The 27,484-nt window shown below is 37.9% G+C and overlaps 2 protein-coding genes across 2 annotated transcripts in view; both read right to left on the reverse strand.

Annotated features, from left to right (window-relative positions):
- The window catches only part of esama (endothelial cell adhesion molecule a), a 56,262-nt gene extending 48,356 nt beyond the window's left edge, over window positions 1-7,906 (reverse strand). Inside the window, exons 1-2 of the mRNA XM_058086075.1 lie at window positions 7,730-7,906; window positions 7,436-7,619 (exon numbers count right to left, since the gene is read on the reverse strand). Coding sequence (XP_057942058.1) covers window positions 7,436-7,502 — 67 coding nt within the window. The 5' untranslated portion in view covers window positions 7,503-7,619; window positions 7,730-7,906. The remainder of the gene's footprint in view (window positions 1-7,435; window positions 7,620-7,729) is intronic.
- Window positions 7,907-13,179: 5,273 nt separating this feature from the next.
- LOC131138306 (myb/SANT-like DNA-binding domain-containing protein 2) lies at window positions 13,180-18,526 on the reverse strand. The gene is made up of 4 exons (XM_058087123.1): window positions 17,942-18,526; window positions 16,511-16,766; window positions 15,181-15,244; window positions 13,180-15,080 (listed from the first exon to the last, which is right to left on the reverse strand). Exons 1-4 carry the CDS (start codon window positions 18,371-18,373, stop codon window positions 14,207-14,209), a joined length of 1,626 nt encoding a protein of 541 aa, XP_057943106.1. The 5' UTR covers window positions 18,374-18,526; the 3' UTR covers window positions 13,180-14,206.
- Between the last annotated feature and the right edge of the window lie 8,958 nt (window positions 18,527-27,484).

The raw sequence follows: 27,484 nt of genomic DNA on the forward strand, positions 1-27,484 counted from the left end.
TCATTTAGCCATTTTAATGCTTAAAAATTATTAATTTATTCAAAAATACAGAAAATTTGCATTTTTTTAATAATAGGCTGAAGCCAACCAGAAAACAGTGATGATTTATTCATTAATGTTAGGCATGTCCGATAACATCGGCTCCACCGTTATTATTGGCCCGATATTGGCATTAAAATTTAATATCAGTCAACATCGGTATCAGGTTTTGGGCCTATAATGAAAACCGATAAAGCCCTTTAGGCGCCAAAGTCGCAAAATTGCGACATGCAACATTTGAATATAACGCTTGTCGCTAATGCTTTTCACCATTAGATGGTAACTGATCGCTAACATTAGTTGATATCGGAATCAGAAATTGACAATTGGTCAATATCAGCGATTGTCGGACATCCCTAATTCATATATTTTGAAACCCAAATATAGAGTGAAGCCGCTAAATGTGAAAAACGACGTGGCGAGGGACGACTGCATTGCGGCAGTTTCCAAAATAGTTTGAAATCTTCCTGGAACTCAGTAGCAGCACATTGTTTAACTTCAAATGAATGAGAAATGTTGGGAGTTGATTCTGCTTCGACTGTTATGTTCCATGGTTATAATTATTACATCAGTAATCCTATAAATCTGACTTTAATTAAGGTAATATAATTAGAATACTGGTATCTAAAAGAGTCTGGGCTTATGAGCTATAAAGAGCAATACAAAGAGGATTTGGAAATGTATTTAAAAAAAAGTCGATTTTTCGCACATGGGAAGAATGACTGGGAAGGATGACCCCGCACTAATCTCCCGGTAGGTTCCTGTTCTCCCTTGGCCTTATGCACGGGGCTGATGAGTATAAATACGCAGGATTACAAGAGACACTGGCACGTGGTTTTGCTTTTGGATGATAAACTTCCCCGCAAGGGGAGAGGAAAACTGCAATGTTGTATTTCCATGTCATTACGTATGTAACAATAAATCCCCCAATCTCCTTTCTCAAATCAAAATTGCGCCAGTTGCTGGGGACACACACATGAGGACTGCAGGCTTCAAACACCCGTAATCCCAGCTCAAAGTGGAGAGGCGCTTTGCTGCACTTCCATTTGGTATTATTCTAAGAAATAGGCAATTAGAGATAAGGCCGTAGTTGCAAGTTAGGCAAACTGCATTCCATGACCCTCCCCATGGACGCCTTGAGGGGAATAAACTATATTTTGGGATGAATTGTTCGCAGGGAAACAATAGAGGGGAAGAGGGGTGAGAGAGGGGGGGACAGATGTTTTGAACTTGTCATATACAGTCAAACCTCAAATTCCGAACGACCTAGATTTCATATGATTTGGTTTACAACAAAAATCTTTGTCTCGGTTATTGTACGGTAACATTACTCAGAATCGAACGTCCAAACAAAGCATCCCACATCGTTGGTGACTCAGTCTTTGAGCATTTGTTAATGACTGCGACTGCTAAATAACTTACCATGGGGCCAAAAAAAGTTGCGAGTGCGAGCAATTTAGTAAAAAAAAAAAAAAAAATCACTCCGGTTTCCTCCCACATTCCAAAAACATGCTAGGTTAATTGGCGACTCCAAATTGTCCATAGGTATGAATGTGAGTGTGAATGGTTGTTTGTCTACATGTGACCTGTGATTGGCTGGCGACCAGTCCAGGGTGTACCCCGCCTCTCGCCCGAAGACAGCTGGCTCCAGCAACCCCCGCGACCCTCGTGAGGATAAATGTTAGAAAATGAATGCATTAATTAATGAATATTGCCAAAAAAATAATTGTACAAAAAACACTGGCATTATATATATAATAATTTTAAAAATTACTTAAAATATTAATTTAGATGTATTGTGATTTCTATTAGTTTACATATTTTTATTACATTTTTTAAATATGAAAAATAATTTTATTACTGGGCTGCACGGCGGTCGAGTTGTTAGCGCGCAGACCTCACAGCTAGGAGACTCGAGTTCAATCCCACCCTCGGCCATCTCTGTGTGGAGTTTGCATGTTCTCCCCGTGCATGCGTGGGTTTTCTCCGGGTACTCCGGTTTCCTCCCACATTCCAAAAACATGCTAGGTTAATTAGCGACTCCAAATTGTCCATAGGTATGAATGTGAGTGTGAATGGTTGTTTGTCTATATGTGCCCTGTGATTGGCTGGCTGGCGACCAGTCCAGGGTGTACCCCGCTTCTCGCCCAAAGACAGCTGGGATAGGCTCCAGCACCCCCCGCGACCCTCGTGAAAATAAGCAGTAGAAAATGAATGAGAAAATCCGATACTGATATCAACCGATTTGGAGATTTTTTGCCGATTTTATGCTTATATGGTGCCGATAATTATCAGTATAAATAATACCAGGTTTCGTTTTTTTGCTGACTAACAAAAAACGAGGTACATGTAAGCATGAGCTTGTCCTACAAGTGTTTTTTTAGAAGAATACACCCTGCCTGCTAAAAATAACACTTTCAACCCACTCACTCACTAGTATGTATGAATCCGTGAGAGTTGCCACTGAAAATCTGCAGTGGCAATGTGTCTTGCCCTCCTCATCCCAATGGAGCCTTTGAAGCTTGTGTGGATTGACCTTGTTAAATAAGTAAAAGTCCATTGTGGGACCCACCTGGAAAACAAATGAAGATGTTCTTTTGCCAGATGGTGCGTCCAGAATAGAAGAGTAATCGTACAATGGTTGGTCAAGAGATAAGGCGTGGATTATACATCGTTCGGACATCAAATGTCCTTGATACGTTAGTCTCACTTCAAGATCAGCGAGAGATTACATCATTAGTGTCATTTTGCAGCGATGTTTCCATATCCATTGGGGAAAATAAACATTTGATTCCAACAATAATGGATAAAATCTGTTTTTAAATTTAAAAAAAAAATCACAGTTTTTGGGGCGGCACGGCGGTCGAGTGATTAGCGTGCAAATCTCACAGCTAGGAGACCAGGGTTCAATTCCACCCTCGGCCATGCGTGAGTTTTCTCCGGGTACTCCGGTTTCCTCCTACATTCCAAAAACATGCTAGGTTAATTGGCAACTCCAAATTGTCCATAGGTATGAATGTGCGTGTGAATGGTTGTTTGTCTATATGTGCCCTGTGATTGGCTGGCGACCAGTCCAGGGTGTACCCCGCCTCTCGCCCAAAGACAGCTGGGATAGGCTCCAGCACCCCCGCGACCCTCGTGAGGAAAAAGCGGTAGAAAATGAATGAAGGAATGAATCACAGTTTTTGTTCCAGATCCACTGCATTTCTTTAAAAGGCAAATTACAGTATGTGTACCACAAACAAAAGTATAGTGTGTCTACAGTACTCTGATTTTTAACTGGATCACAAGTTGAGGTCTTATCTTGTATGCTGCAGGACGCCGACTTCCTGCTATAATGCACACGTCAACAACAGGGAGGCTTCCTGTTGCCAAACTACTGCTATTCATGAACATGCATCCTGGCCGCCGACAGCTCAGGACACACCTGCAGGACGACTGATTGTCAAGGTCAGTCAAGGTCAGCGTACAGTGACGCCATTGTACTGAATCACGATGATAAAAGAACCTGTAGGAAGCATTCCTGGTAAATGGCCTGGAGGTGGTTTACTGTATCTAATGGTATCATCATTACCATCATTTTCAGGTGATACTCCTCTCTCAGGGGGGGTGGGAGGAGTGAGCCAGCCTGAGATTGCTGACGTCAGCTCATAGGATTGTTTTGGCAACAGTGTATAAAAGGGCACCACGCCGTTGGGCAACCATGAGAAATATTCAGCCAAACCTTTGCCTCCATTTTGTTTTGCCACACAAAACACATCTTAAGTATTCACCATAATTTGTAAATACATGATAATACATGTCAAATGTTTAGGTCTTTATGCGTCACTGATTTTTCATCAAGTATAGCAATGCCGCATTGCATTCTGCGGTCCTTGAACACACCACAGTTGTGTGCCAAGTGAAATGTATATATAACTTTAATAAATCAATGTGTTGTGAGGCGTATCAAAGGGAGCCGGTGGAGGGTTCATTCATTCTCTACCGCAGGGGGTGCTGGAGCCTATCCCAGCTGTCTTGGAGGCCGGGTACACCCTGGACTGGTCGGCAGCCAATTACAGGGCACATATAGACAAACAACCATTCACACTCACATTCATGAATATGAATTCATATTCATAATGAATTCACATGAATATTTTTGTATGTCTTTGGGAGAGAGCGTTTACGTTGAAAAATGGGAATTAATACATAATTGGTAGCAAATTAATTCATAGAGAAATTATTAATTGCAATTAATTGGTTCCAGACCTGACCGTAATAAATGAAGTAGTATTCAATGACCTTTGAAATTTGTTTTTTACCATTATTAGAGAGCCCTGTACACATCAAACAACACCCCTATAGTCAACTTTGCCCTCCTATTATTTGACTGTGTAAGAAAATATGACAATATCAATCATTCATTCATTCATTTTCATTTAATTTTTAACAAAAAAGGTTTTAAATTAATTTTTTTTAACAAGCACACAATCTTAAGCTGGATTCTTTATTTAGGAATAAAATATTTTCCAAATTAAATCATAGAAAACCTGTTTAGAAATTTCTATATTTGATTTTTAACATTATTAGAGCCCTATAGACATGAACTAATATCCCTATAGTCACCTTCTGGAGCTGAATCCATCCATCCATCCATCCATTTTCTATGCCACTTATGTCCCGAGGGTACGCCGGAGCTTATCCCAGCTGACTTCAGGTAGGAGGCGGAGTATACCCTGGACAACCATTCACATTCATATACCTATTTTTGGAATGTGGGAGGTAGCCGGAGTACCGGGAGAAAACGGAGAACATGCAAACTCCACACAGAGATGCCCAACTGAGATTCAAACCCAGATCTTCCAGATCTAATCTAATAACAGTGGCTTTTATCACAAATGTTGATCCGAAATCAGAGGAGAACGTCAACATCAAGGTAGAAAAAGAGTTTGGAAGGGTAGGAGCGAGACATTTTTATGGGAGTTTTATGTTTACAAACCACACTGGACACCTGTGATGTAGACATAAAATTGATATTAATATTAGTGATATTGATATTCATTCATTCATTAATTCATTTTCTACCGCTTTTCCTCACAAGGGTCGCGGAAGGGTGCTGGAGTCTATCCCAGCTGTCTTTTGGCAAGAGGCGGGGTACACCCTGGACTGGTCGCCAGCCAATCACAGGGCACATATAGACAAACAACCATTCACACTCACATTCATACCTATGGACAATTTGGAGTCGCCAATTAACCTAGCATGTTTTTGGAATGTGGGAGGAAACCGGAGTACCTGGAGAAAACCCACGCATGCACGGGGAGAACATGCAAACTCCACACAGAGATGGCCGAGGGTGGAATTGAACCCCGGTCTCCTAGCTGTGAGGTCTGTGCGCTAACCACTCGACCGCCGTGCCGCCGATATTGATATTATTAATATTAGCAACTACACCACTACTTGCAGGTGTATCCATTTTGGTGTGCATGCGCCATTTCCAGTTTTTTTTTCCATTGTTTTCACTGAGTAAAGTCCAAATGCGTGCCATGATTCATTTTGTCTGTCGAAAAGAGCCAGAAATGGTCCCCAGACTGCACTTTGGACACCAGCGATCCTCCTCTCCAGACAGCGCTCTTGAAAATTTGACTAGAATGAATAATTCAGGCTTTTGTACTTCATAAAACATTTGAGAAAATTTCAAGCATCTGTACCATGTCCTATTTTATATAAATGGAAAAGATGACGATGGAGTTGGGTGGGGGTTGGGTGGGGTGGGGGGGTAAGCTGCAACTACTATATAGGTATCGGCGGAAGTAGTTTTAACACAAAGCTGGGGAGAGTGACAGATGAGTCGGTGTTGCAGAAGCTATAAAGGGATTATTCTTCCCTGGAAGACATAATCATTTGTAACACACTTGTTTCCCATTCCGTGGAAAAACAAATATCCCGCAAGCTAAAAATATAACATATCACTACCCGTAATCATGGGTTATGATTCATCCTTAAATGTCAAGATTCACTGAAATGGGGTCTGGATTAAAATGATCCATTTAGCTTGACGGGTAACATGACAGGAGAGTCGACACCATCCAGGTTTAAGCTGGAAATATTCCTCACACGTGTTAAACGCATTTAAAGTATAAAATCTATAAGTGCTCACGGAGGAGTCACAGTGTACACACAATGTATGATACGTTCAAGAACCGACAAAAGTGGTGCAAAATCTCAATGCTAAATGAAAAAAACCATTATCAGTGATGCTGTACATTTTAGCAGTGTTATCATGTATTACTGTATTTTATGGAGTCGCTCCGGAGTATAAGTTGCACAAAGCCAAAAATGCATAATTAGGTACAAAAAAAACATACATAAGTCACATTTTTTGGAGGGTAATTTATTTTACAAACTATTTGACGAAAATTACGTCCTCTTTTCTTTCTCGTTCTAACGTTCTTGTTCCTCGTTCTAACAATAAAAGAATAGAGAACAGGCTGAATAGGTGTAAAATATGCTAACACAATGGTTATTCAGCTACACAAAAAATAAACATGAACAGAAAAGGTGTCCAGTGTTTATGTAACATACACACTTTTTTTCATTTAGAAGTTGCAGAAACAACCAACCTATGAAAAAAAGTGTGACTTATATTCCCAAAAATACGGTATAACCGACCTATGGAGAATGGGATGTATTTTCTGCAGAAAAAAAATGGCCAATATAAACCGATGATGCAACTCCCCACTAATGCATTTCACCTCAGAGAAATTTTAAGCCTTGAAAAAGGCCACTAAGTGGCAGAAATGCATTTGATAAGAGCGTGGAGGAGTGTACCGCGCAGAAGGTTACGCACTGGAGGGACATTTTATTAAATTATAAATAGTTCATGGTGTTATGATTGTAAATATATTGTTATTTTGATGTGAAAAAGGATCACAAGGTTATAGACTTGTGCCCTACAATTGACTGGTGACCAGTTTCTGTAGCCATAGAACACAATATTCTTTAAATCGGTCAAAATCATCTAAAATTAATTAGTTGTCTTTTTAAATACGGCTGGGTTTGAATGTGCTAAATATGACCATAAATGTGTGAATTTACAGGTTATTGAAGGCTAAATCGCAAATGTGCGGGGATGGACCGTACTGCAAAGCGCACAGGTCGTCGGCCATTTTGGTTTGGATGTGCCACTAGAAGTGGATTTTGTCCATTTCCATTTCCTGTTTTTCTATATATCTCAAAATACTAATATAATGTTCTAATTTGGGCCATGTTACATTTGAGTTCTAGAATATGTCAAGCGAGAAACGGGCTAAAAATGTCCCCTGATCCGCACGTTGCACACCCGTCTATGGATCCATTTTGGGACTAATACTAAATACATTTGATGAAGTGTGAAAAGAAGCTTTTGACTCACCTGGCAACATCCACAGGCACGTTAAGGACAGCAAAGTAAGTTTCCTGGTAGTAGAAAACACCGCCATGTTTCAGGTAACCACACTTTCTGACCTCGACAGTCCTTCCAGTCCAGTATTTTTGTTTTTGTTTTTGGCCTCAGGCAAAAAACACTCCCAAGTGTGTCAGGTGCTTCCGGGTGTCAGCTGAGGGACAATAAAGGACACTTCAGGTGAGGATATATGGAAACCACCTGACCCCCCGCCCCCTCAAAAGCCTCGGGATTTCTTCTTCCCCACTTTCAGGTAAGACTAACCGAGTGAAAAGTGGACGAGCACTTTCAACGCCGAGGATCCGCCAACCAAGTGAATGTCCTCAGCGTCCTCTTTACGCTCGGTTGCATCTGCAAGTCCCTCCTTGTAGATGCTGGAGCCACAAACTCTGCAACTTGTCATCACAGTGTTCTTACCAGGACACAGAGAGAGCGAGCGAGAGAGAGAGAGAGAGAGAGAGAACCTCAGGTTGAGCGCTGTCAAGCTACCCCCGATATTTTATACTATATCCTGTTTCAAAATAATATACCCCTTTCCGGAGACTCGCGTCTATTTGATGAAGCTTTTATATTGAAAAGACACTAATAACGCATCCGTAAATTCTTCTAGCTCGATTAACGTAAGCGTCAAGTGCAACAGCAGTTAATTTCAACCACAACGGAATCAAAATGTTATGACTAATTATTCACATTAAATGAAAATGATGGAACAAGATGATACAAAATAATAAACCATACAAAATGACGTGAATCACACACACAAAGAATACTGTATATAATCTGTTTCCACCTCCCATGGTGACTTGATGTTAGCCCTCATTGTGCCTTTTAGCCTACTTTGTTATTTTGCTACTTTGCCTTTTTATGTGTTTTCTCTCTGTGTGAGCTGATCTTTTGGACTCAGCTTGACGTGAATTCCTCAGGTGAACCCCAACCAATGTCAAAATGGACAGACCTGTGGTCAGACCTCTTTTACTTCCTTAATCTAAAGGCTGCCCTGTTGCCTCCACAGCAGAGTTGATGCTAATGCAGGAGGATTGTACAATTATGAAGGGTGAACTCGGGTTATTCTTGTGAATGAAATGTAAGGAAGCAGCGTGTCGTCTGCTTCAACGTAATATTTGTTTTTCCTGCAGGAAAAAAACATCCAGAGGTATTTCAAACCCACCTGTTTTTATTCTGCAATTCCTTATGTGAATTACATATATTTAACAGAGCAAAAAATCCACACAAAACATTAAAGATTATCAATTAATTTGTTTTTAATTGATAAAAAATAAAAATGATATTGATCAGGATAGAAAAGGTTGCGCCTCTCATCCAAGCAGGCTTCATCAGTTCATGCTCTATGACTAGATAGGACAGCTCTAGACTCAAGACTATAGTTGTCTGATCTGGAATATTGGCATTCATCCAGGCCATTATATCCTCAGGGCATGGAATCGATTACAGGTTGCCTTTAAAGACGTTTCCCCTCTCACTATCGATCGCAAATGGACTTCATGCTCAATGACTAGATAGGACAGCTTTCGATTCAAGACTGCAGTTGTCCTACTTAGATTATTGTTATTTATCTTGGCCATTCTACCCTTAAGGCATTGAATCCATCACAACTGGACTCCATGCTCAATGACTAGATAGGACAGCTTTCGATTCAATACTGCAGTTGTCCCATCTAGATAATTAGTTATTCATCTAGGCCATTCTATTCTCAAGGAAGTTAATCAATGGAAACTGGACACCATGCTCAATGACTAGATAGGACAGCTTTTGATTCAAGACTGCAGTTGTCCTATATGGATTATTGTTATTTATCTAGGTCATTCTACCCTTGAGGCATGGAATCCATCGCAACTGGACTCGATGCTCAATGACTAGATAGGACTGCTTTCGATTCAAGACTGCAATTGTACTATCTAGATAATTAGTTATTCATCTAGCCATTCTATTCTCAAGGTAGTGAATCAATGGAAACTGGACACCATGCTCAATGACTAGATAGGACAGCTTTTGATTCAAGACTGCAGTTGTCCCATATAGATTATTGTTATTTATCTAGGTTATTCTATTCTCAAGGAAGTTAATCAATGGAAACTGGACACCATGCTCAATGACTAGATAGGACAGCTTTCGATTCAAGACTGCAATTGTACTATCTAGATAATTAGTTATTCATCTAGCCATTCTATTCTCAAGGTAGTGAATCAATGGAAACTGGACACCATGCTCAATGACTAGATAGGACAGCTTTCGATTCAAGACTGCAGTTGTCCTATATGGATTATTGTTATTTATTTAGGTCATTCTATCCTCAAGGCATTGAATCGACTGAAACCGGAATTCATGCTCAATGACTAGATAGGACAGCTTTCAATTCAAGACTGCAGTTGTCCTATCTGGATTATTATTTATTTAGGTCATTCTATCCTTGAATCGACTGAAACTGGAATTCATTCTCAATGACTAGATAGGACAGTTCCAGACTCAGACTATATATTTTATCTGGATTAAACCAATGATCCCCACTGTGTTGGGTTCCCAGGCTCCCTAAAATGAATGCTTGCTGCTAACCATGAGGACAATAATAAAATAATGAATAATTAGATATTCTACAGCCACATACTCGTCCAAACAGTGTAAGAAGCATCTTTAGAAACTGGAGAGGGAACAGCCTATCCAGGGAGTTCATTACCAGGGTGATAGAAATGATGAGTGTAACAGTCTTTGGTATTTCTCTTGATGAGAAATCTTTCAAGAAAGAGGGCTCGTGCTCGTTGTAAAGGTATTTGAAAAAGATCTGTCAACAGAATGTTCTCTCAATTACAAGTGGATGTTGTGAATGTGTGTCCCCTGCTTAACCCCACGATGAACACTCAAACTTCGTGCAAGTGCAACAGTAAAGTTTTTATTTTGAGTTGAAGTTCCTTACCTGAAGTACCGTTCTCATCTCTCCCAAGCAATGGAAACGCTTTGCTTCTGCCCATATCTTTGTCTGTAAGATTAAGTGTTCAAAAATAGGTGCACCGCACCTTGACGCGGGGCCAGGAGGCCCTGTGGGCACCGTAGTTGATGAGCCATGTCCAGAGTCGCGTGGCTGTTGGCCCCTGAGCTCTCCGCTTCCACGTTGAATGCCTCGTCTTTTCACATACTAATTAGCAAAGTAAACTGGACACCATGCTCAATGACAAGATAGGACAGCTTTCAATTCAAGACTGCAGTTGTCCTATCTAGATTATTGTTATTTATCTAGGGGTCTTTCTACCCTTGAGGCATAGAATCCATCGCAACTGGACTTCATGCTCAATGACTAGATAGGACAGCTTTCGGTTCAAGACTGCAGTTGTCCCATTTAGATTATTGTTATTTATCTAGGGGTCATTCTACCCTCGAGGCATTGAATCCATCGCAACAGGACTTTATGGTCAATGACTAGATAGGACAGCTTTCGGTTCAAGACTGCAGTTGTCCTATTTAGATTGTTATTTATCTAGGGGTCATTCTACCCTCGAGGCATTGACTCCATCGTAACTGGACTTCATGCTCAATTACTAGATAGGACAGCTTTCAATTCAAGACTGCAATTGTCCTATCTAGATAATTAGTTATTCATATAGGCCTTTCTATTCTCAAGGTAGTGAATCAATGGAAACTGGACACCATGCTCAATGACTAGATAGGACAGCTTTCGGTTCAAGACTGCAGTTGTCCTATTTAGATTATTGTTATTTATCTAGGGGTCATTCTACCCTCGAGGCATTGAATCAATGGAAACTGGACACCTTGCTCAATGACTTGATAGGACAGCTTGTGAAACGACTGCAGTTGTCTTTTCACATACTAATTATTAATTAAATGTAACATATTTATATGTATATATTATATGTAATAAGGTGTGTTGAAAGTCTGGACATATGTATGTATTTTTAATAGGCATAGAATATAAGATTTTTTTTAAATGAATAATTATATTGCGGATAAATACTGATCTTTTTTGTTAATTTAACAAATTAAAAATATTATAAAATACACATAAAATTACATAAAAATTCCCATTAATACATAAGTATAAGTATAAGTATAAATGTATACAGTAAATCTTTATAGTATCCACACTTTAGGGACAGCCAGTATGAATACTTGTCTATCTCTCAGCATCAACAATTGGGACACTTCAGCCACTAGTTACATGTGTTTAATAACAGCTCTCTATTGCCACCTTGCGGCCATACCCATACACTACAACCACACATGTTCAGCAGTGAAGATGTTAAGGTCAATGCCACAGTACTAAGTACACTTTAAAGAGTCTTCATCATTTAACAATAGCAGTGAAACAAAATTACTGTTCATATAAGCATACCATCACTGAGTAATAAAAGATGAAAGAATGTCCTGCTTATTATTTGGTTTGCCGTTTATTACAGATTTAAAAAAAAAAAAAAAAAGAACAAGGCATAAACTAGTGGAATTGTAAACACCAGACATTTAATGTACTGTATACCAAAACAGATAAACATCGCAAGTTTTCAAAAGCTGGAATGCTTAATATTTATATTATATTTTGTTGTTTTTAATACAAGGTACATTTTATATACTGTGTATTTATATATACGGTATTTACTTTATGTATATATACATATATATACACACACAGTACAAAGACAATATATATATATATTATTCTCTCTTATATATTCTTGTGCAGTGTACTGACACAAAAGTCCCAAATAGTGTTCATAAAGGCATCCTTTATATTACCGGTCTATGGGTGACTTCCTGTATACCATTCTGTGGTTGGGAGAGATGACATCATCATATCATTTGCCATGACAACATGTGCAAGAAAAGCCAAACAAATACAAACAAACTGTTGCACTTTTTTTAAATTTTCATGGAGAAATGTTCTGAGCTCCCATTTCCATGCCTATGTTGCATGCGCGGAAAGATGAGTTCAGAGTGTTTTTTAAAGATGCGTAAAGAACATATGAATCAACAATCAATTCCACAGAGTTGACCAAATTCTCAACAATCAATAAAATCTCAATTAAAATTTGTAATCGTCTGTGAAAGTGTAGTTGAAAAAAAAATGCATTACCACTTCCACAATAACTTAACTGGAATAAACACACTGTACTCAGAATTTAACCCAGTAACCACGAAAGACTTATACGTTGACAGACTGCCTAACAACTCCTATACAGTGAATGCCCACATATTAGCAATATTTGACACCCCGCATAGTCTCATCTTTGATCAATTATTATTTTTGGATTTGGGGGGGAAAACTCGCAAATTTTTTTTTTGCTTCAAATCTCAACAATTAGGCCGTATTGTGGAACAAAACCTTTCATTTGCAACACAAAGTGGTAAAAACAACAACTTTCCACTTGGGGAAATGCAGATGCAGTGACTCAGCTTGGAGCTTTATCAACCCAAAAACACTCACGGTGCAACAAAAAAGTAACACAATATAAATGCGCCTCACAGACAACGCGGGTATCGCGATAAACGCTTACACAGTAAGATACATGCTAAACTATACTATGTTATATATTATTTATAACCCACAAGGCATGCTGGGAAGCCCGCAACCGCAGTTCCCTGGCATTATGTTACCCATCATGCCTTGCGGGTTATAAATAATATATAACAGTGTAGTTTAGCATGTATTGTACTGTGTAAAGCGTTTATTGCGATACCCGCGTTGTCTGTGAGATGCATTTATATTGTGTTACTTTTGGTTGCACCGTGAGTGAGGTAGGTTTTTGCATTTATGAATTGTTTTGCATTCATGTTAGTGTGTAAGCGTATATTTTAATGTGTGTTTCACTTGTTACTTAGTTTTGGTTGCACCGTGAGTAAGGTAGGTTTTTGCATTTATGAATTGTTTTGCATTCATGTTAGTGTGCAAGCGTATATTTTAATGTGTTTCTCTTGTTACTTAGTTTTGGTTGCACCGTGAGTAAGGTAGGTTTGTGCATTTACGAATTGTTTTGCATTCATGTTAGCGTGTAAGCATATATTTTAATGTGTTTCAATTGTTACTTAGTTTTGGTTGCATCGTGAGCGAGGGCTGTGTTGAAACATCTACCATTTTCTATGCCGTTTGTCCTTGTTAGGGTTGCGGGGGCATGCTGGAGCCTATCCCAGGACTGGTCGCTAGCCAATTGTTTTCTGGAATTGCTGGTGGTGTACCGTACCGTACCGTACATTTTAAAAGGTCCACAGTTTGTCAGTCAGGTTAAAGGCAGTCGTAGAATAAATGTGATATTTTATGGTCCCTTTGTTGCCTTTGTTCGCCGAGGTAGACTGATGTATATTGACGTTAGCCACCCCGGCAACCGCACAGACACATGCAGTCATTTTCACGCAACAAGCAGCAGACATTGTAGTGATTGACATTCTTTAACACTTAGAATAATTTGACACTTCCTGTTTTTCATCAAAAACTAATGTAACCTTATTGTGCATGATTGTAGATTTAGTGTTAAGAGATAATCGCAAACGATTAATCCAGTCACAGGGGACGCCAAGTAACTTTGCTGCTTCAGTGTTCATGTTTCTCGGTCACACATCCGTTTATTTGTACCGCTAGTGCTAGTCATTTTGGTTGCGGTTATCGGGTCGCCTAAACCAGCTGTTATCGGTTTCTCAGTGACGGACAACAATGCCGGAAAAATCTCCCAGGAACCAGGATAAAACTCATGAAAAATAGCAAACCGAAGCAGCAAATGTTACGTTTCAATCCTTGTTGTTGTACTTCAAAGAATAACCAACAGCAGTTTCCAGGCACTCCACTAAGGATCCCGCAGACAGGAAGTCCAAATCCACCTCTATGAATTTGATGTAAATAGCCAAACACTGAGCGGCGGCATCGCCTTCCACCGAGTCTTGGCAGTTCTCTTGAAGGAAGCAAGTCACAGAGGAGGGCTCACCGTGGACATAATGTTTGCCGGAACCTTGGAAATGCTGGAAGACGCACTGTTGTATGGTCCTATCTTCAGCGATGCCAAGGTAGCAGTAAGTGACTGGAGTCTCTGTGATGTCACAATCCCCTGATCCTTCTCCATCTGCCCAGTTCTCCGAGTCACACTGAGGTAAGGTACAGTTTTTAATATCAACCTGGTTAGATGTCCGACTTGATGACGGTGCCTCAAAACCAATAGCGTAGAGTCCATATGCTTTGGGTATGTCCCCCGGTAGGAGGTAGTGGTATGTTCCCATGCTACACACTGCTTCCCTGGACAGCGCCACTGGGATCCAGTCCACCTCCATATGCAGCTCAAGACAGCGCGCCTCGCTGATGGTAATGTCCAGGAACTTATAGTACACATTTTTCCAGTTCATCTTTTGAACTTTGGTCATAATAATTTTGCCCTCGGGCTTCTCTGGGTTGAAATATTCTCGTAGCCTCTTTCCCAACGGCGCCTGCGAGCTGATCTCAGCGTAATGGTAGCGCACGTCCTCTCGCCAGCGAGTGTTATAACCAATTCCGAAAATGGCCAGCTTGTTGGAGAGGTGCAGCCGTGAAAACTCAGTCCAAGTCTGAAAGTGTTCCCATTTCAGCTGCACAGAATCTAGGATACGTATCAGCGTCTGCATCACGTTGGTTTTTCTGGGGTTAAAAAAAAAAAAAAAGAAAAAAATAGCTGAAATCGGTGCGATTTGTTCACGCACTAACTTCAACGACAATGCAAAAGTTATACTTCACTTACTGGGATTTCTCCGATAGCTCAGCTTGAATCAGAAGAGCTTTGTTTCTAGGCATCGGTACTTTTTCTAGACATAACAAAACACATGAGAGTTCTTGTTTTTAACACACTTACGCCCTAATGAACCATGAATCATGATGTGCTATATATATATATATATATATATCACTATATTGACAGTTACTATGGTTACTAGGGTAATGGTACCCATTATGTCATTGTATGGTCATATCACCTCGTACTTCGGTACGTGACCAAAAAATAAAAATAAAATTAAATAAATAAAAATATAAATAATTAATAAAATACATTTTAAAAAATAAACTTAATTTTTAAATAAAATTAAAAAATTCATTTTTATTTAAATTATATTATAAAAGCAGGAAGTGAACAAATGTAACAGTTCATTCATTCATTCATTTTCTACCGCTTTGTCCTCACGAGGGTCGCGGGGGTGCTGGAGCCTATCCCAGCAGTCTCCGGGCGAGAGGCGGGGTACACCCTGGACTGGTGGCCAGCCAGCCAATCACAGGGCACATATAGACAAACAACCATTCACACTCACATTCATACCTATGGACAATTTGGAGTCGCCAATTAACCTAGCATGTTTTTGGAATGTGGGAGGAAACCGGAGTACCCAGAGAAAACCCACACAGAGATGGCCGAGGGTGGAATTGAACTCGGGTCTCCTAGCTGCATGAAGTCAGCTATAAAATGTCTGACATCCTAAGAGTAAAAAAATAAATAATCTCCTCCCATTCTGTGTGGAAGTGGTAAATATAGTGTATATATAAAATTCATTAATTCATTCATTTTCTACCGTTTATCTTCACAAGGGTCGCGGGGGTGCTGGAGCCTATCCCAGCTGTCTTCGGGCAAGAGGCGGGGTACACCCTGGACTGGTGGCCAGCCAATCACAGGGCACATATAGACAAACAACCATTCACACTCACATTCATACCTATGGACAATTTGAAGTCGCCAATTAACCTAGCATGTTTTTGGAATGTGGGAGGAAACCGGAGTACCCGGAGAAAACCCACGCATGCAGGGGGAGAACATGCAAACTCCACACAGAGATGGCCGAGGGTGGAATTGAACCCTGGTCTCCTAGCTGTGAGGTCTGCACGCTAACCACTAGACCAAATGTAACAGTTACTGATTATAAAAGTACCAGATGGAGGGGTAGGATTTAATAAGCTTTGCTTCTTCCTACTCCTTTTGGACATGTGGAACTGTGAACTGATTATGTGATGCATTCAATTGTAATCTGATGCATGTTCAAATGAAATTAAACCATTACCATTACCATAACTGAGCAAACACTCACCAGCATCTATGTCTCCCTCGTGGAAAGCAGAATCTAACACCTGGTTGCACCAATCCTCTTGGGAGAAATCTTCCAAGGTGCTGCCATCAGACTCCATGTCCTGGTACAGTCCACTACTGTTGATCAGGACTGGGGCACAAGTCTGGGAGTCCCAGCCTCCCTGACCAAATACCTTCTCCAGCTGCTCTATGGTGTAGCTGCTCTTCCTTTTGCCGATGCCATGTTCCTTCACACGGCTGTAGCAGCGTCGAAGTGTCTGTGTGGACCGGGGGAGGACAAAAGGACATCCAACTGTAACTTCGGCATACACACACATTGTATTGCAAGTGATGAAGCAGACACAATAGAAGAACAGAAAGACTCCAAAAATAATGTGTGTCACTTCAGTGTTTCCCACAAATTTCCAATCATTTACTTTTGGGGATTTTTGGGGACCAGAGGCGTCCAAAGTGCAGCCCACAGCGGGTTTGTTTTTTGTTTTTTTTGGCCCGAGGCACATTCTAAAAACACTATATTGACAGTTACTATGGTACTGATTATGTCATTGAATGGTCATATCACAAAAATAAAATAAAAAAATAACATTTTTTAAAATTAAATAAAATTGAAAAAAGAACTGAACTGATTGTGATGTATTCAATTGTAATCTGATGCATGTTCAAATGAAATAAAACCATTACCATTAACATTACCGTAAAAATCAGGTTCCAAGCAGTAATTTCATTACACAAATAACTATTGCATAATTTGTACAATTATTAATTTTAATTTAATTTTAAAAATTACAAAATAAAATACTAATAATTGTATATTATTATAAAATTTTCTGAATAATATAATTTTTTTAGAAGTTAAAAAGGGTATTTTATTACATTTTTTCCAGGCTTTTTTACAGGACCATATAATAAGATATTGCGTGCCGAATCTGGCCCCCGGATCTTAAGTTTGACACCTATGGTATAGGACCTATACCACCCCAATTTGGGTGAAATACAGAAAAAGCACAGCAAAAAAATGTAACAGTTACTGATTGTAAAAGTACCAGATGGAGGGGTCGGATTTAATAAGCTTTGCTTCTTCCTACTCCTTTTGGACATGTGGAACTGTGAACTGATTATGTGATGCATTCGATTGTAATGTAATGTAATGTAAAAAATTGAATTAAAATCAAAAATTAAAATCACCACTAAATTTACAAAAATAAAGTACAAGTATTAAGATGGAAAAGTTGCATTCTGAAAATAAAATTATAATTTATATTGGCAAAATAGAAGTTATGGTACAAGACAACATTGTAATTAGGTATCATCATGCTAGGCCATTGTAAACAGATGTGCTTTTATGAGGCTGTCATCCTTCCACACATTATGACACTACGGGAGCTGATGACTAACGTCTGCGGGGCTTGAGTGCCTGCATAGCCGTATGTACCTTCATCCTCTCCCGGCACTGAGACGGGGTCCTCTCGTAGCCCAGCTCCGACAAGGCTCTGGACACCCGCTCGTACATGGCAGGACCGGGGGCCTTACCGGTGAACATGGTCCCCGCGACCTCCAACTGCTGCATCTTGGCCTCCGTTAGCCGCTCGTTGCCCCACACCGCTATGAGGGCGTTTGTTTCGGACGGCGTCCACGACATCCCCCGGCAAGCCGTGTAACTGTTGGTGGAGGAGGAGGCCACTGTCCGGCCGGCAGCCCCGGAACCCACGTTCAAAGGAGAGAAGCGGTTGGGCGTGGAGGGGTTAGAGTGGTATTGATTACTGTCACTCAAATCTTCCGACTCCGGGGATGGCGCCTCGGTTTTCGGTATCTTCAACGGCGTTGACAATTCTGGCGATTGGTCTGCTTTGCTGGACGCCGCCATGTTGCCTCTGTTGCTACGGTTGGTGGGCGGGAAGTCGGGGTGGGTGGATCGATACAAACATCCACACTATCGATACCATGAGTAATGTGGCGGCGATGTGATATTTTTCAGTTTTCCTGTGTTTTGATTTTCCCTTTTTTAAATTATGTTGTTCTTATTGTTACATTGTTTGTATTGTCATATATCAGTTATCTTTTTAACTGATTTCATGTTGCTCAATGCGTTATTGTTTAATTGTTCACAAATAAGGTTGATTAAAATATATATTTTTGTTAAAAAAATGCATTAACAATAAATGCAAAATCACAAAAATCATTCAAAGATATTGACAATTTTCAAGTAATCTGTATCAATATCTTTATCCGCAATACTGGCCATTTATTTACTTGGTATTGAGGAAAAAGCGGTAGAAAATGAATGAATGAATCATACAAAAAAAAGCGCCAAAACTGTTTCTATTATAATATATATTTATATTATTATATTTATTACAGGTGTCCCTCGCCACTTGAGGAATTTGAGTTTGAATTCACTCTTTTTGTCAAAATAAATAAATAAATAAATACATTTATTAATTAAGATAAAATATAAATTAATTAATTTAATAATTAATTTAATACATTAATTACTTTATTAATTAATATATATATATTTATATTATTATATTTATTACAGATGTCTCTCACCACTTGGGGAATTTGAGTTTGAGTTTTTTTCAAAATAAATAAATAAATACATCAATTAAGATGAAAGATACATTCATTAATTTAATAAATAAATACATTTATTATTATTAATTAATAATAAGTGATTGCTGTTTTGACTATGGACTATTATTAGTTTAAGTTAACTAGAAAAAGATAAGTAAGAAAAAATAAGTAAGTAAATGTAAGGCATTCAGAGGTGTCAGTAATGTTACATATGTGTTTATATTATATCTTATTTAAGTTGGTCTTATTTTCTGTTTTTATGGCTACTATACTGCTTAATATTGAGTGTCAATGTGACTGTAGGGGTGCTATTTCATATCTAGAGGGCTCTAATTGTCTTTAAAAACGTATTTAGAGCTTCATAAACAGATTTTAAATTCTCTAAATAAGAAAATATTCTATTTTTAAACAAGGAATCTTAAATTCAAATATGACGGGCGGGTCTAGAACCAATTTATGTGTTATGATTTGGCATTGTTGAGAAAATAAAAGTAAAATTTAAGGTAAATGAACTTCTTTAACTCACTTTAACTTAATTCAGACTTTCTAACGCCTGAAACTCCTCTCGTCATGGCTGCCCTACATAGCCACTGAATAGTGTCATCACAGGGCAGCCAATGAGACCTTTTATTGGATTTTCAGTATATAATTGGTACTTTGACTCTCCAGTTGATGCCTTGTGTCATTGTTTACTTCATCATTCCTGTGACAATGCCTGATTTCCTTCCTTCGGGGACTACTATCCACCTTTGCCTGCTCTGCCATCTGTCCAGTTTTTGGCTTGATATGTCTTTGTGGCCTGTGGGGTCCTGACCTGGCCAAAATGACAGCCACATTCTTTTCAGATGAGGATTACTAGCTGCCGAATAAAGGTCAAAGACAGGAAACACCAGGAGGTGTGGCCTTTAGATTTGAACACTGCGGTGCATTATAGTGTGTCCATAAAGTCTGGACATATAATATGCAGTACACATTGAATAATACTAGTAAGAAAGTCATTTGAAATGTCTTAAAAGATCCTGTGAAATAAAAAAAATAAAGTAGTATACCCCCCAAAAATGTCACCGGCCCGGATCCGGAGTATCCGTAAAGGTACTGGTCTGTCCATCAAGACACGGGATGGGATAATCATCGGCCAAAATGAATCATCTGTATCTGCAAGAGAAGGCTTTTAAACGTCTTCAAAGGCTTTGTCTCCTTCAACATCACCAAACTGCCCATTTGGAATTTGCACAAGAGCAAATTCACATTGTGCAGGGGCGTCAAATGGCAGCTCATCCCTCATGATTCTTTATCTGAAGTTATCAGTAATCACTATAATTGTTGAAAAGCATTAAAACTACATTCTATTTTCACATTCTATTCAATTTTTCCAGACCTCGTCACTTCAATTTTTCATCAGATCTCCGAGAACAAACCATCAGTCTTTAGGGTCGTTTTGACTTCTTTTGACTCCATTCTAGAGTCCATCTCATTCCCATCCACTCAGTGTCCTGATTGGATCTTCACCAGCTCGTCTGAAATGATGAATGATCGGCTGATTCTGATTGCAGGAGACAAGCTATATTCAGCATGTCGCACTGAAAGAGAGGGAAAGAAAAAGAAGAGAAGTCATGGTTGGAGTTGCATCTTTCATTTCTGATTTTTGCCACATGAGAAAATTATCTATAATAATTTAATTTTTTGATCATAGAACTGAGACCCATTAAGGTAAAAGGGTTATAGCATGTTTGTGATGTTTTTTTTCTAAAATACAACTACATTCGTCTCTCATTTGCTGCACTTAATCGGTCTGCAAAGTTGGATTCCATATTAATAAATTTTTTCATAGTTAGAGCATAGAAAACCTGTTTATGACCTTCTAAAGACAGTTTATACCATTATTGGAGACCTGCACACATGAAATAACACCCCTATAGTAATATTTACTCTTGTATTACTCAATGTTGTAGACGTAGTAAAAAAAATAGCCATCTTGGAGTTTCTAAATAGTTTTTTTTATTATTATTGATGCCCTGTAGACATGCAATAACACTCCTATTATTTAAAGGGGATCTATTTTGCTCAATTTTCGCCCCCTTTTTGGTCTCCTATAGAGCAGCTCCACACAATAACCCACACAGAAAACTTCCAACTTCCAAATATTCCAGAATCTGCACCAATTTCCTTGATTTATGCTTCCTGCCAAAACAGTCTTTTAATTTATTCCACCCACGGCCACGCCTCCGGGTATGCCCACTCCTCTGTGATTGGTCACACACCCAAAGTCTGTCCTAACTATGAACCATATAAGGAAATCCGCCCCTTTGTGACATCACAAAGAAGCAGTTTTACCACGCCTTTTAAAACAGAGTGTTTTGAACCTTCCCAAACTTCTTTCAGAGCTCACTTCTGAAACTTTGGCATCGTTTAACATGAGAATACAACATTGTATATACATTGTCATGTCTTGTTTTTAATATTTTAATATCTATTTTACTATTTTATTTCTTATTTGAGCTTTTAGTTTTGGATTAAATTCAATATGTACCTTTATTTATTGTATTTTATTTTTACTTTTTATTTTACTAGTCTGTGCAGCACTTTGGAAACTTTATTTATAAAATGTGCTATAAAAATAAAGTGGACTGGATTGGAAATACATAAGAGACGGCCGCCGTTCATAGCATACGGCAGGGGTGGGCAAACTTTTTGAGTTAATAAAAATGTCCGAGGGGCCAGAACATATATTTAACACACACACACACTATTTTATGCTTATAATTTTACTTGAATTATTTGACTACTTTTCAGGAGCACTTTAAACATCACACCACATGTCATTTAATTTTACATTTTTGTTGTGTGTTTTTTTCAATTCAAATGCTTGGTGGGCCGCATGTGGCCCCCGGGCTTTAGTTTGCCCACCCCTCTCATACGGTATATAGCAAGCTACCAAGCTAAGTAGTTAGCCTCTAATTTATGTGTTCTAAAATTAAGTGTTTCAAACAGAGCGGGGTAGAAAATAAAAAAATGTACCACTTCCACACGAAATGAGAGGATAACTTTTTCACTCTATCATGTTGGACTAAATGCAGTGTTAAGATAATTTAATTTTATGGGTGTTATTTTATGTCTGTGGGGCACTATTAATGGTAATAGTATTTATGTTCTTCGTACAAATAATAATAATAATAATGATTTTTTTAAGAAAAAAAAATATAGAAAAATTTACAGAAAAATGGAGTTGAATAAAAGCAAATCAACAGAGCAAAAGATACATTAAAATACATAACATAAATTGGTTTATACACAGCTAAAACATGGGTAAAAGTGGGGCAAAGATACAGTATTCCATTTATTTATATTGAATGCAATATTTATATTATATTTCAATATTTCTATTGAATTCAATGAATTGAATGAACGAGGGATGACCGTACAGTCATTTTTTTTTTGGTAAAGATGATATGACATTGTTTCTTTTTTTGTTGTTATAATCGGTTGTCATTTGATACACAACGTATGAAAATGTAGAACAACAAACATGATCACCATTGCATCAAAGGAACGCTAACCCCTCTGGTATTCATGTTAGATTCTCCCACACATCCTTAAACAAAAGAACCCCCTGGAGTCCTCGGAATAGACTCACAGAACCGCCCCAATCAACGTTTAGCTCTTTAACTTCCTCCAGCTGAGTCCACCCTCCCTCTCTCCCAGTGGACTACCCTACCCAGAGCTAACCTCCCCCCCGAGCGACAACGGGCACCAGGTGCCATCGCCGGACGGGACGGGAAGGTAATTTGGCTCGACGGACCCTAACACACACACACACACACGTTCTCCTTATATCCACAAACAGGGAGGGGCTCTGGACATTAAACACTGTCTCATTAGGTTTGTGCGTACGACGCAGGCGGCTTAATGAGAGGCAATGTAATGACCAACAACATCTGATCTCCGCCAGCTCCAAACAAAACATCCAGGATGGGTAAAGGGCCAAAGTCATGTCACGCCTCAGTGGAGCTGATGGACGTATCAAGAAAAGGTCGGTGTGAGGGAATCCAAGTTCAAGTGCTTTCAAACACTATTGGTTACTTCGTTTGTGATTTTTTTGTGACAGTGTATCCACCTCAAAATGGCTACAAACCCAGCAGTCGTCTATAAAGCATTACATTTAAATATCACATAGCTTTTTAATCAGGCACATTTCGGAGGCCATTAACATCTCATCCATGTAACATTAAGAATTTTTTTTTTCATGCCTTGTTACACCCGCAAAAGTAATAACTGCCCACAAATGTAATACAAATCTGCAGCTTTGAATGTAATAATCCTGCAAATGTAATCAATTTCCCACAAACGTTATACTGAATTTCCTGCACATGTAATAACTATTACATTTATTAGAAATTATTACATATGTGGGAAAGTGAAAAACTGTAAATGTAATAACTTCCTACAAATGTAATATGAGACAAAATAATGATCTTTGTGGTTTTTGTTGTTGTTTGTTCTTTCTTCTTTTAATGAGGGGCAAGGTGTAGATGTCATTTTGAGGATTTTAACAAGATAATTTTTTGTCTTTTTTTGAGGGAAAAATATTAATTTTATTTATAAAATTATAAATTTATAAAATTTATAAAATTATAAATATTACACATTATATCATTTGAATACATTAAAGGAATCTTTAATTATTAAATTATAATTCAAAAAGATAACATAATTGTGATAATTGCAATTGTTTTAATAAAATCATTATTACTATTATTATTATATTTTATTATTTCTTTTGATTATGTATTCCCCATATACACACAAAATCACACATACAATAATATACTGTAAACAAAATGCACACGTACGCCCACAAACAGAGCGAGTTTTAACAGTACAATGCAATCTTTTCATGATTTTATTAATTTTTGTTGAATTGATTCTTGGTGCTTTGTAAATATTGTTGTGATATTTACACCAATGAAGCAAATTTGAATCTAATTGAATGGGAAAAATATGAATACTAAAAAAAAATCTTCTGCTTATACAGTATAAGTTGCTCACGAAATGTTGAAATGTTCTTGCCACATATATTCTTGTTCTTTAGATTCTTGCCTATTTTCATCATATCAAGTCATTATTATTATTATTATTATTTATTATTCATTTAGGTAAAGTTTCAATACCCGAATTTGAGGATGATGCATATCTCTAGCTATGGTGCGTGAATGCAGACCGTGCACCACCCCGTCCCCACTGGAACCCAGGTGCGGAGCAGCTGAACCACACAGACCTCTTGACCACAGCCCGTCCGCGGCTCAATACCCCATTAGCCGGCATGATTGACATAAGCATTACTGTCCATATTTTCACAAGATAAGTAAGATATGTGGCATTACATTTTCTATTATCGCTTTTCTCGACTGAAACAGGGAATATTTTCTGCTTTTATTTCAGCTCATGATTTAAAAACAAAATGTCTGTTTTTTTGATACACTGATTTAATATTCCAAGATAGAACATACACTATGAAGCAGCAACTTGTTATCTGATAATGTGACTATAAAATAAACATTCATTCATTCATTCATTGCTGGAGCCTATCCCAGCTATCTTCGGGCGAGAGGCGGGGTACATTTTTTGGAACATGCTTTGGCATTGCCCACATATCCAGTCGTCCCTCGTTTATCACTGAAATGAACCACGATAAGTGAATTTCCACAAAGTACGATTCAATATTAATAATGTTAATTCATTCATTTTCTACTGCTTATCCTCACGAGAGTCGCGGGGGTGCTGGAGCCTATCCCAGCTGTCTTCGGGCTGCGAGAGGCGGGGTACACCCTGGACTGGTGGCCAGCCAATCACAGGGCACATATAGACAAACAACCATTCACACTCAAATTCATACCTATGGACAATTTCTCCTAGCTGTGAGGTCTGCGCACAAACCACTCGTCCGCCGTGCAGCCCAGTAATAAAATTATGTTTCATATTAAAAAAATGTAATAAAAATATGTAAACTAATAGAAATCAAAATACATCTAAATTAATATTTTAAGTATTTTTTAAAATTATTATATATATATAATGTCAGTGTTTTTTGTACATTTATTTTTGGCAATATTCATTAATTCATTCATTTTCTACCGCTTATCCTCACGAGGGTCGCAGGGGGTGCTGGAGCCTATCCCAGCTGTCTTCGGGCGAGAGGCGGGGTACACCCTGGACTGGTGGCCAGCCAATCACAGGTTGTTTGACAAACAACCATTCACACTCACATTCATACCTATGGACAATTTGGAGTCGCTAATTAACCTAGCATGTTTTTTTTTGGAATGTGGGAGGAAACCGGAGTACCCGGAGAAAACCCACGCATGCACAGGGAGAACATGCAAACTCCACACAGAGATGGTCGAGGGTGGGATTGAACTCGGGTCTCCTAGCTGTGAGGTCTACGCGCTAACCACTCGACCACCATGCAGCCCACAAAAATAAACAGAGACAAAATAATCCATATAGTCCATTAGTCCATGCTTAGATTATTATTATGATTAATCTTAACACTGTACGTCTCTAAAGCCATCATTATCCTCATCGGATTCTCTCCATTTCTTTCAGAATACAAACATTTTGTGACAAATGGTGCTTTTTAGCATGCAGAAAGAGAGAGGAGCATCTGTCAATAACAAGTGCGTCCACTTAGACATGCACAAAAACTCACACAGTGACCAATTTATTTCCTTCCCAGTGTGGATAGGACATAATCCCTGGATGTAATTACATCTGGGAGGTTTTTAAGAGGTTGGATACACTGCTGAACCTACTTTGGCATCGAGAGATCTTTTCAAAGCCAGCACTTGACAACATATGTTTCAACATTCCTTAATCTTGCTTTCACAAACAAGATGGCTAAAATAGATGCATGAGGGCTGGTAATTAGTCTGCCCTTTGAGTCCGTGGACCTCTTGACTGGGGCTTCATTGGAAACGAGCAGCTGAGTCAGGGACGGTGGATTGCTGCATTTTCGCGATTCACGACACTGCAAAATTGTGGATTTTTGGTTTTAAAAAAAATGAGTTTTTTTTAAAGCCAAAACTATTCACTTAACTATAAAAGCAATTTTCACTCGCTAAATGTACTGCAAAAAAAGGTCAGTAAGGATAAATCATAATGCCGCCTACAGAGAACATACTAACTCCTTATTTCTAAAATCACAAATACTTAAACTTCCTGATATAGTTCATCTTCAAACAGCTAAAATAATGCATAAGGCTAAAAATAACCAATTAGCTAAAAATGTCATCCAATACTTCTCAACAAGAGAGGAGAAATATGATCTCAGGGAAGAACTACATTTGAAACACTTATATGCTAGGACTACGTTAAAAAGCCATTAACATTTCAGTATGTGGAATCAAACTATGGAATGGATTGAGTAAGGACCTCAAACAATGCACAACGATGAGCCAATTCATGATGTGTTATATATAGTATATATATATCACTATATTGACAGTTACTATGGTACACATTATGTCATTGTATGGTCATATCACCTCGTTCTTCAGTATGTGAAAAAAATAAAATAAAACTAAAAAAAAAAAAAAAATTAGAAGGAAGGACCTAAAGAAGGAAATAACCTGGTATCATTATAATAATAACTGTCACATACAAAATGGATCCTCATATAGATACAATATATGCTTTAGAGGACACACAGATTAAAACACTTCTGAATGGTTTTCTTTGTATGCTGGTGACTTGCTTTTAGTCCAAATACCCAAAGGATCAAGGATCAAAAAATAAAAAAACCTAAAAAATTTTAAATTAATTTTTTTTAAATGTAAAAAAAATTTTAAAATGTAAAAAATGTAAGAAATTTAAAACATGTAAAAAAAATTAAAAATGTAAAAAATGTAAAACGTGTAAAAATGTAAAACATTGAAAAAAATGTAAAACATTAAAAAAATTTAAAAACATTTAAAAAATGTAAGAAAATTTTAAAAATGTAAAAAAGGTAAAAAAAAAGTAAAAAAAGTAAAAAAAAATGTAAAAAAAGTAAAAAAAAAATGTAAAAAATGCAAAAATGAAAAAATGCAAAAATGTAAAACATGTAAAAAATTGTAACAAATGTAAAAAATGAAAAAAAAATGTAACAAATGTAAAAAATGTAAAAAAAAATGTAATAAATGTAAAAAATGTAAAAGAAATGTTAAAAAATGTAAAAAATGTAAAAATGTAAAAAAAAATAAAAAATGTAAAAAATGTAAAAAATGTATAAATGTAAAAATGTAAAAATGTAAAAATGTAAAAATGTAAAAAATGTAAAAAAATGTAAAAAATGTAAAAATGTAAAAAATGTAAAAAAAAAATAAATTTAAACTATATTAGGAAAGCAGGAAGTGACCAAATGTAA

Source organism: Doryrhamphus excisus, chromosome 11 (genome assembly GCF_030265055.1).
Source record: "Doryrhamphus excisus isolate RoL2022-K1 chromosome 11, RoL_Dexc_1.0, whole genome shotgun sequence".
Classification (NCBI taxonomy): Eukaryota; Metazoa; Chordata; class Actinopteri; order Syngnathiformes; family Syngnathidae; genus Doryrhamphus; species Doryrhamphus excisus.

Bases quoted from the DNA above. Each gene is read 5' to 3' on its own strand.
- LOC131138306 (XM_058087123.1), bottom strand. From the start codon at position 18,373: ATGGCGGCGTCCAGCAAAGCAGACCAATCGCCAGAATTGTCAACGCCG. The intron at 15,245-16,510 runs GTGAGTGTTTGC...TGTTATGTCTAG, and splicing joins CGAGGGAGACATAGATGCTG to AAAAAGTACCGATGCCTAGA. The intron at 15,081-15,180 runs GTAAGTGAAGTA...TTTTAACCCCAG, and splicing joins GAGCTATCGGAGAAATCCCA to AAAAACCAACGTGATGCAGA.